General features: G+C 31.8%; 1 protein-coding gene across 11 annotated transcripts; it reads left to right on the top strand.

Annotated features, from left to right (window-relative positions):
- The first annotated feature begins 600 nt into the window (after positions 1-600).
- Positions 601-5,137, top strand: LOC110848971. Of its 11 annotated transcripts, none has more exons than XM_035851609.1 (6): positions 601-785; positions 1,197-1,817; positions 2,339-2,400; positions 2,556-2,735; positions 3,389-3,619; positions 4,566-5,137. In XM_035851609.1, exons 1-3 carry the CDS (start codon positions 723-725, stop codon positions 2,384-2,386), a joined length of 732 nt encoding a protein of 243 aa, XP_035707502.1. In that variant the 5' UTR covers positions 601-722; the 3' UTR covers positions 2,387-2,400; positions 2,556-2,735; positions 3,389-3,619; positions 4,566-5,137. The 11 variants fall into 11 exon arrangements, with proteins under 11 accessions (XP_035707502.1, XP_035707501.1, XP_035707500.1 ...); XM_035851608.1 differs by having other exon boundaries at positions 2,488-2,735; XM_035851607.1 differs by having other exon boundaries at positions 2,454-2,735.
- The last annotated feature ends 6,007 nt before the right edge of the window (positions 5,138-11,144 follow it).

The following is an 11,144-nucleotide window of genomic DNA, read 5'->3' as shown; positions in this document are numbered from 1 at the left end:
AATGCAAAAAAAAATTCGGTGCCGAAAAAAATATAAGTTTCCGAAGTTACGAAAATATCATAACCTAAGATTTTACAAGAAATAAATCTCAATTACCAGTTCAAATTATTATCATTCAAATTTTTTTTTACTGGAATTCAAATGTAACAATTATGTTCCCATTAAACGAAATTCTTAATGGGCTTCCCTTTTATCTAATTTTGTTTATCAAATGTTCTTCACTCTACATCACACACGCACGCACCGGAAGTGGAACCACGCCCAATAATATGTCCAATTTTTCATTTTCAATGAATCATCACCACCACATTTTTTAAAAATATTTACGAATATCTAAAAATATTTACGAATTTTGCAAACAATGAGAGCAAGATTAAATACATATCCATCCATGCATCCCCTTTATCCAAATTTACGACATTCGCCAGACAAAATTTAAGGTATTTATTGTTGCATAAAAAATTCTACTTTACATACATATTACAAGATCTAGTTAGTAAATTCAACTTACTATCAAAGTACTAAATAGTATAGTTGTACTTTGTTCATGACTGAGTCTTGACAAGTTTGCATGCACGCAAAGCCACACGCATGGATTTATCGATCGAATTTGTCCAGCTGCTTTCTCTTTGATTTCTCTTCTTCGCTTGATTTGTTTGTAAATTCTTCCCTTCATTTAATTCAAAGTATGGAATAAATCTTTTTTTTTTAATAATCCTGAAATGGCTACCATTTCCTTGGATAAAATCTCTTCCTCCTGCGAAACGGCTTTAAAGAATCATTTGGTTAGAGAAGAACACAGAATTTATTAACCTAGATCTCGCTGACTCGTCACCAAAATCCTCAAAATCAACACATTTTTAATCATTTCTCGGCTCTGGGAACTTATTTTAAAATTCTGGACGACGTGGTGTAAGGTGATTAATAGAACGGCAGTGAATTTTTTCAGCCAGTTTCCACGAGTTCCAATAATTTTTCTGGAGGCTCAAACTTGAGATGTCCTCCTTAAAAATGTGGCAAAATCTAAGGTATATTTGTTACAAAATTGACAACGACTTGCTCTACATAGTTGTCCAGAAATTTAAAATAAGTACAAAGCGAGTGATTACTAATATGTTGGTTTAGACGATTTTGGCAATGAGTCATTCATATGTTAAATACTTTTTCAATTTATTCTATCATTTGAAATTATGCAGATTCTGTCCAGAATTTTCCAGTATTTGGACCTCACCTCACTAAAAGCTGTCCGACTTGTGTGCAAAAATTGGGATGTCGAAGCTATCAAAAAGTTTCGAAATTTCGACATTATCATCCGTTTAGAGCCTCCGTTCGAGTCAGAAAAATGGGAACATTTGCAACGCTTGCTCAACCTCCGGGACGACTTTCACCCCATTCTTTTCCTCTCTTTCCAGTCCCCTGCGTGGGTCTACTATTCCTTGATATCACAATTCGGAGCGTTCGAATTTGAGAATGAAAACTTCCAAAAAGTTTGGGCAACTTTAAACGATGTTTTAAATTCAAATTTTGAGCCACGTCAAACTTCGTGTGACTTTCGAGTTTTTGAATTATTGACTCAAATTGGAGTTTGCGTGAGGGAATTAAGACTTGAATTGACCCTTCTGAATGAAACAGATGCGGAATATGTGGTCCAGCTCTTATCTGCGTTCCCAAACCTGGAAAAGTTTTACCTGGATATTGTCGACGTTGGGGATGAGGGGCTTCTTGGTTTTCCGTTGATAACCACACCCCCCGATAACTCAACGCCGACGGGTTTCCTTCCACCATCCCTGGTCACACTTGGACTACGGATATATGGGGTAAGTAATTATTTACTGGGTAACAGTATTCCGGTTTACTTTTACACACGTAAAACTAGTTTTGGACTAGACTAAAGGCTTCCAAAATTGACTCAACGCACGATAATATGACACAACCAATATTGACTCCAATTATTTTTCACAAAATGTAATGGCACAATGTGGTTTCGTAACCATACCTGTTCAAAAATTTAGTATTCATTCAAGTCAGTCATCCTGATTTCTGCCTGTGAATTTTCATTTACATTCAGTCAGTTTCGTTCAAATTCATTTCATTTCATATCACTTCATCTGACTTCATTTCTTCCTTCTCCCCAAGTATGTATTAAGCATAGGCTGAAAAATGAAATGAGTTAGGAATCCCTTCATTTACAGTCATTCATATGAAATGACGAAATCTTTCAGTTATTTAAATCACAGGAAATTCATTTTCACTCATTATCCCTCACCATCATTATGACTCAAACGAATGAAAGTGAACAGGTATGAGTGCACCCTTAACAAAAATTCCACTTTATTAGGAGCCAGATGAGGATGATAGTCATATCACTGTTGGTGGACTCAAATGAATGAAAGTGAACAGGTATGAGTGAGTGCACCCTTAACAAAAACATTTTCTGCAATCCATTTTATTAGGAGCCAGATGAGGATGAAAGTCATATCACTGTAGGCGGTCATGGCGTATCCCTGGATGCGGTCACCCATTTTATGAAAACTTGTTCCATTTCTAACATACAGCTCTTGGATTTCGAAGGATGGGCCTATCAAGATCTGCTTCCTCAAGATGAGGTCGTAAAAATGATGTGGATGACTGCAATTTAAAAAATTATGAACCAGGAACCCAACCCATTCCCTAAATTGAATGGAATTCGGGTAGGATGGCACCCTCGTGATGAAGACGAGATCACGGAACCTCAGGTCAGTGTTTCGTTTAAACCCGAAATGCGACTCACATTTTTTCCAGTGCAGAGCAATAAACACAAGAAATTACTCCCAGAATCTGCAAAATTTCAATTGATAGAGTAAATTGAAAATAATTCAACATATTGAATTATTTTCAATTTATTATCAATTTTTCAAGCTGCGTCCGCATCTTGTGGGTTTGTTACATTTCTTGCATGATGGTGCAAGAAACCCAATGCCTCGTAACACCATAGTTAAATTGGAGACTCGATCAAAACGGATGAAGAGGAGCGCTCTGACAGAGAAAATAATAACTATCACAGAACCCGAGACACAATTTGAGGCTGGATGAAAAGAAGGCCTGTGTCCTATATGTGGCGTGCAAGTTCGCTATATCAGTTTCTATAGGACACAGTCGCCACCACTCAGGCACTGGCCTGAACTTATCCCCCTTACTCTATTAACAAAGAGCTCTCGTCGCTTCATTCTTATACATCCATGAAGAAACCGCAAGAAATACGCACGCGCCATCTAATGAAGTATGGCGGCGAGAAATAGTTTCTAGCGCCTTGCATTTCTTACAGATCGAAATACCTAGAAAAACCCACTTTCTTACCATTATTTCTTGCAAGTGGTTACTTATAATAGCTCCCGAAACATTGTTTCAGATACACAATCTGGCTTCCCTCCCAAGATCAATGACTCATCTCGACTTAAATGCCTATATAACTGGGGACCAATTACACCAAATCTTGAGGCAGCACGCGACCATCCTGCGCACCTTGGACCTCACTTATTTAGAAAATTTGGGTCCACTCAACTCCTTGCGGTTTCCCCTCCTCACAACATTCGAGGTGGATATTTGCCATGAATTCTCCAAAATTCGAGTCATGTTTCTGGTTAGAAATTTTTTACAATTCACGCGGTAACATTGGAAAATCCGTAAATTCTGTAAATTTACAAAAATTTTACAAATATTCCTGAAAAAAATTGGCTTACAAATTTTGTAAACTTACTCCGATCAAGGGCGTCTCTCTATTTTGTAAAAGTTTGCAAAATTATTTTACAAAAATTACAGATTTTCACAATATTACCAAAGAATAATTAAGCACAAGTTCCAAATTATTTAAGCAATTGCATACAAAATGGTTTTCTTGGAAAAAGTAGTACTTATTAATTACTTGTAAAACATATCCAACGTTTCTTTTAAACTCTGTGTTCGAAATTTAAAACTCAAAATCCGAAATGAGAATTTTTGAAAAATTTTAATTCTACTTGTAATTTATAGATGATGATGGGAATCTGGATCAAATTACAGTTCAATTTAAGTTTTTTTTTCAAGTGAAATGTTTCAAAATTTTACACATTATTTCACCAGCTATTTTTACGGCCGAGTTAACCTTAATTTTTTTGTAATTCGCTTTAATCGTAAAATTTGTCAACTTTTAAAAAATAAATATGTCCAACTACAATTCCGAAGTGATAATTTTTGAATAATTGTAAACGTATTTATAATTTTAAGATTTTTATTTCCAGATCATTCAATTAGTTTTGTTTAATTCAAATGTTTACAAAAATTTTACACATTTATGCAAGAATTTTATAATGATTTTTAGAGTAGAGTTATATGACCCGATTTTTTAGTAATTCATTTTAACATTTCTTTTTCATTGTCACACTTCTTTTTAGAAATTTGTTCAACTAAATTTCCGAAGTGATAATTTCTAAAAATTTTTAATTTATTTATAACATTCAGATTTTCATGTCCCGAACAAACAACTTCAAAATTCAGATGTTTAAAATTGTTGGCATGAATTTGATGTGTCTTGATTTTCCTTTGTTCAGAATGGACCTCAATCTTTCCAGCGAACTTTCCCTTCTCTCTCCACCATCGGAGTATTTACTTCCTTGGAGAAACCCGAAGTTTGGGAGGATATTTTTCCGAGGGAGAATTCTTCCGGGGAACGGTTGGAATTTCGGCAGATAAAAGTTTTAAATATTTCGCTCAAAGTGGATGATCGTGACGATGATAAGCAAGAAGATAACCACTGCTTGTCCCAACCCCAAATTATCAGAATTTTGGCCATTTTTCCATCTCTGCATACTTTACGACACATCCGAAAGAGAACGTCCGACGGGGTTTTATTCGTTTGTCGGCATGTTCGAAGAAGTGATGTCGTGTGGTCAACGGCAGCGAAAACGTGGCGTGGTCGAGGCGGTCAAGAATTTTTGAGTGAGGGTAAACGAATCAGTAGGTTTTTCACGCCACGCTTGAGATACTTGTTAATGAAGTCGCATGAATCTCAGGGTTTTGAGTGGTATTGAATTAAAGTTATTAAGATATTAATTAATTTGTGTTCAAACTGAATAAAATTTATGCAAATGATATAAATTATCGCTTTAATTTCAAATATGGTTCCCATTAAAAAATAATTTTTAAAATTCCAAAATTTTTTTCAATTTTTACTTCATCTTTTAACTTTACAAAACAAAATTTTACAAATATGTTGAAGGAAAATTAGCTTACAAATTTTTGCAAATTCTTCGATCAAGGGCGTCTCTGTATTTTGTAAAGTTTGTAAAATTATTTTACAAATGCATGGATGCTTTTACAAAGTTTCCAATGGCTTCGTGATTTGTCTCAATTTGTGTCCAACAAGTGGAATTAAATGGGCAAATTTTTACGTGATTTGTTTCTTATTGTTAACCCAGGTTTCGAAAAATGTCATCGCTTTAACCTACTCCTATTTCCTGTCAGAGTAAGAGCAGTTTTTCATAGTAAAATTATTCACGATTCAAATCAGATTTAAAAATTGTTTGATGCAGAAACAAAAAATAACTTTTCGAAATTACGACATATCATAATTTCAATTCTTAAAACAATTGTATCGTATCTAGAAATACACTAAAATATTTACACATTATTTCAACAGTTTATTAATTATTTTTAGCGTCTCAAAAATTGTAGGTAACTTAATTTAATTTTAAAATTGTAGGTAACTTATTTTAATTTTAAAATTGTTCAAGATTTGTCCAACTAAAATTCCAAAATAAAAAAGTTTTGTGAAAATTTTAAATAGAAATATAATTCAAAGATAATGTTTGCAGAATGACAAATAATAATTTCGTAGGACTGCAACAAATTAAAGTATTTTCAAGATGTTACACTTTACACTCATCTTGTAATAAAATCCTGTAAAATCTTGTAAAAGAAGTGATATTTTTTTGAAAATTCTAAAACGATTGATTATGTATAGATATGGCAGGAAAGAAATGGAATTCATTATAGGTAATTCAATTTATCTTTCTTAATTTTCCAAAATTTTACACATTATTTCTACAGTTTTCTAATTATTGTTAGGGTCGAATTAACCCGAAAACTGTTTTTTTGTAATTTATTTTAATTTTTAAATTCTCCAATTTCTTTGTAGGAATTTAACAAACTAAGATTCCGAAATGATAATTTTTCAAAAATTTGAAGCGAAGTTATTATTTAAAGGTTAACCCAAGCAAAATATCTGGGGCAATTGAGCAAATTAAATTATATTAAAATTTACTTTCACACCCACCTTGTAAAGTCCGTAAATTTTGTAAACTTTCAAACTTTTACAAATATTTCAAAGGAAAATTAGCTCTTTGTAAACTTGCTCTGATTAAGGGCGTGTATTTATTTTGTAAAATTATTTTACGAAACGCACGTGTTACCAACGATTTTTGTGAATTTCCTTATTTTTATGACGCTATTTTTGTATAAACTTTGTAAATTTAGTAACTCTTGTCCAGTCAGAAATGTTTCCCATTTTACACACGCTAACTAATCCAACTTTTTATAATTGCAAAAAATATTTCGACCAAATTTTGAACTCGAAGATTACCATCATTTTAAACTACTCCGATTTCTTGTCGGAGTGAGAGCACTTTTTCATAGTAAAATTCACGATTCACGTCAAATTCAAAACTTGTTCGGTGCAGAAATTTAAAAAAAAGTGAGTTTTCAAAATTACAAAAATATAATCATTTTAATTTTTGCAAGGAAATAATGACCCATATACATCTAAATACAATAAAGAAGTATTTTGCATACTTTAAATTTGTTTTTACCGGCGTTCAAATGTTACAATTATTTGTCTTTTAAACAAACAAAAGACTCCTTCCGTTTTCATGGCTTACTTCCCTTTAATCCAGTTTTTTAATGTTCAAATCGAGTTCAAATATTTCTATATCTAGGGAACGAATCACTTCTATAATATCAAATACAAAACTTCAAGTGTTAGAGTTCAAATGTAAGAATTGTTTTATCCCTTACACCAAATCTTGACTATGATCCTGCGTAATTGTAGACTTTGCTCATAATTTAATACAATTTACATAAACTTACTACAAAGTAAGGATAGTATTTTACGTGCGCATTTTCCAAATTACCAATTGTTTAACGCAATAAACTTTTGTCCCATCAGAAACGGTACCCATTATTTTACCCACGCTAATCAATTTAATTTTTTATAATTGCCAAAAAAATATTTTGACTGAACTTTTAATTTGAAGATTGTCTTCATTTTAACCTCCCCCGATTTCCCGTCCGAGTGAGAGCACTTTTTCGTAAAAAAAATTATGCACGATTCACACCAAATTAATTTAATTTAATTAATTAATTAAATTTAATTTAGTTCCTAATTTAATTTAGTTTAATTTAGTTTTAATAAAGTTTTTAAAATTACAAAAAATATCAAACTTTCAATTTCGGAATTCGGATCCAAATCCAACCTGTATCTACAAATACACTAATCACAATGTATCTACCAATAAAATTTTTTACTGGTGTTAAAATGTTACAATTATTTGCCCATTAAACGAAAAAAATGCTGCCCTTTTCATCGACTTACTTACTTGTCTTTTATGCAATTTTTATGAAATATTGTGCAAATCGTGTTTAAATATTTTTATGTGGAGGAAACAAATCTCTTCGAACTCGAGGAAGTTCTTGAGAAATTTACAAATCAGAGCATAGTTCTATTTTATTTTCTCTCTGAATGAGTGGGCGAAATTGGAGCCTCCAACGAGACCAGAATTGGAATTCCAAACCGTAAAAATTAAAAAGTCTTGCAAATCTTTACATAATAAAGTTTCTACAAAATGTACAATTTTTAAACGATAAAATTTCGACTTAAAAAATGCATCGATAACTTTGCAAAATGTTTCATAAATTGGGTAACTTTTTAATTGCACCACTTCATCTAAAACTTTATTATCCCTGTCATAACTTTGGAAGGAAAACCTTATCCTGTGTTAACATCAACAATTTTTTGAAAAATGTTCAATTTTTCAAATTTTGCACAACTGGGTAGAAATTTGGTACTAAATTCGGCAACTCAGAAAATTGTACAAAATTTTTACAACTATTTCGAAAGGAAATTCGCTTCCAAATTTTTATATAATTTTTATTTTTATTTTTATTTTTTGCTCAGATCTTTTATTTTGTAAAACTTTTTTTTTTTAACAAGGGCAAAATTAATTTTATTCCAATTTAAGTACATTTCATATCAAACTATTAAAATAAATATTAATTAATATGTTGAGGCGACGTCTTCAAAACAGGACTTAACTTTTTGGCCGTCAGGGGTAGGAACTACCCCTGACGGGGTAGTTCATAAAGTTCCTAAAAAAATTTTCAAAGTTTTTTGTAAAACTTTGAAAAATTATTTTACGAAACGCGCAGATTTAACAAAGTTATCAAGGACTGCATAAATTGCGTCTTTAATTCTGCACAAGTTTGAAACTTGAAGTTTCAAAATATTTATTATTTTTAGTGACATCAAATGGTTGTAATTATTTCTAAAACATGTCCAGCTTTTTTAAATTTCAGTTTAGAAATCTGACCAATTAAAATTCCCAAATGGAGTGTTTTTAATTCTAAAACTTTTTATCGTTTAGAGACAAAAGGACAGGGAAGGAATTCCTAATTCATATTACTTTCAAAGACTTACACATTGAGGGTATTCATTTCTACTTCGCATCGTTACTAACGTTCGCAAAAAAATAAAGTTCGCAAAAAAATAAAGTTCGCAAAAAAATTTGGCTTGCGAACTTGCGCATCTCTAAGGCTAGTATTTAGTTCGCAAAATATTTTTCACGAATATGGAAAATTTTACAGAGGGAAAAAGCCATATATCTTCATTAGTTAACGAAGTTTTGCCTCTGAAATTTGTTAATTTCAGAGGCTGACTAATGAAAATTCCAATTGGAAAATTCGAAACATTTGAACCAAATTTTTTTGAACCAAACTTTTTCATTTGCCAAGTGTCTTCATTTCGTTGCTTCGCAAAATTCGCAATTTCGAAAAAGTTATGTTGCGATGCGAACCTGCAAACCATGAGGGTATTTCAACAGTTTTATAATTATTTTTAGTGACGCGAATATTGTGCCAATAATTTATTTCAAGTTTAAAGTTATCCAACTTCGTTTTAGAAATTTGTTCAACTAAAATTCCAAAATGATAATTTTGGGAAAATTTTAAAGACGAGGTATAATGGAAAGATAAAATTTCCGAGTGTCAAATCGTAATTTTATAGGAATGCAGTAAATTTAAAGTAATTTCAAGATATTACACACATTTTGTAATAACATCTTGTAAAAGAAGTGATATTTTTTTAATTCTAAAACGATTTATTATTGATAGACGTGGCAGGAAATAAATGGTAGTTCAATTTATCTTGTTTTAATTTCCAAAATTTTCCACATTATTTCAACAATTTTCCAATTATTGTTAGGGTCAAATTTACCCGAAAACTGTTTTTGTTTTGTAATTCATTTTAATTTTTTAATTCTCCAATTTCTTTGTAGGAAATTGACAAACTAAAATTCCGAAATGGAAATTTTGTAAAAAATTAAAAAGAAGTATAATTTAAAGATAAAATTTTTGGAATGACGCCTGCAACAAATTAATAAAGTATTTTCAAGATGTTACACCCATCTTACATTCATCTTGTAATAAAGTCCTGTAAAATCCTGTAATTTATAGATTTGACAGGAAAAAATTTTCCAAAATTTTACACATTATTTCAACAATTTTATAATTATTGTTAGGGAAGAATTAACCCAAAACCTGTTTTTTGTAATTTAGTGTATGAAGTGAGACCTTCAACTTTACTTTGGTTGTCGCAACCAAATCTACATTATCTACTTGCCCGAGACAGGCAATCTAATAATTTACATTATCATTAGTTGTTAAGTTCGGTTGATCTCTGAGATTGAGATCAAACCTACACATTAGTTATTAGTTAGTTTAGTTAGTTAGTTAGTTAGTTATTATTTACATATTAAGCGAGCCGGTCCCCTATAAAAGGACGAGCTCCAGCCCAACTTGGGATCATTCGGTTTGCAACCGTGACCGTTGCGACAACAACAACCTCCATGCAACCGAGACGGTTGCATACTTAATATATGTATGATCACTAACACTCCCATTTCCTTGAGCATGAGATTTGCTCCCGTGACGCCTGGGACGGGCAGATGGGTTTCCTTATATTTCGGAAACTAACATTATGATTATTTCGGATAGTATGTAAGCAATATGAATGATGCTTAATTAGAAATAAAACTTTATATTTTCATTATTTAACAAAACTCCCACTGGTTATCCTTCATTTCTTTTTCGTAAGGTTGTTTCCAAACAAAACCCCTTACAAGTGTAATTTTTAAATTCTCCAATTTCTTTTTAGGGATTTGACAAACCAAAATCCCGAATGGAAATTTTTCAAAAATTTGAAGTGAAGTGGTTATTTAAAGGTTAAACCTACGTGAAATTGGGGATAATTAAAACATAATTAAATTTTTACACTCATCTAGTAAATTGTCTGGCATCCTTAAATTTTGTAAATTTTCAAACTTTTACAAATATTTTAAAGGAAAATTAGCTTACACGTCTTTGTAAACTTGTTCAAACGAAGGGCGTCTCTTTATTTTTGTAAACTTTTTTTATAAAACTTAAACATAAATAATTGCTGGCATATTTTTAGGCCTTTTAAGATGGCCTTATAGATTTGTCAGGATGTCTGTCTGTCCGTCCGTCTGTCTGTACGCACGATAACTCTCTTTAAACACATTCTATCGACTTGAAATTTTGTACACTTGATCTTCGGGTCAAAAGTAAGGATGAGTTCGAAGATGGGCATGATCGGTCAAGTGGTTGGCCGGTGGGGGCCATTCCCAAATGTGTTGCCATTAACTACCATGATGGCATTAATGCCATCTTAAAAGGCCCCGCAAAGTTGCTTGGAGTAGGTTTTTAATTTGTGCGCAATGAAAGAGGCAATTCACGAAGTCCTTGGTAACTTTGTAAAGTATGTAAGCCTTATAAAATAATTTTATAAACTTTAAAAAACTAAGAAGCTGTTCAAAGTAAGTTTACAACAATTTGAAAGCTAA

The sequence above is a fragment of the Folsomia candida genome, unplaced genomic scaffold, assembly GCF_002217175.1.
Source record: "Folsomia candida strain VU population unplaced genomic scaffold, ASM221717v1 Fcan01_Sc004, whole genome shotgun sequence".
In the NCBI taxonomy this organism is placed as follows: Eukaryota; Metazoa; Arthropoda; class Collembola; order Entomobryomorpha; family Isotomidae; genus Folsomia; species Folsomia candida.
This window is presented reverse-complemented; position numbering and strand designations above follow the sequence as displayed.

Coding starts and splice junctions, on each gene's coding strand:
- LOC110848971 (XM_035851600.1), top strand. CDS start 723: ATGGCTACCATTTCCTTGGATAAAATCTCTTCCTCCTGCGAAACGGCT. Junction 786..1,196: donor CGGCTTTAAAGAATCATTTG/GTTAGAGAAGAA, acceptor GAAATTATGCAG/ATTCTGTCCAGAATTTTCCA. Junction 1,818..2,453: donor TTGGACTACGGATATATGGG/GTAAGTAATTAT, acceptor CCATTTTATTAG/GAGCCAGATGAGGATGAAAG.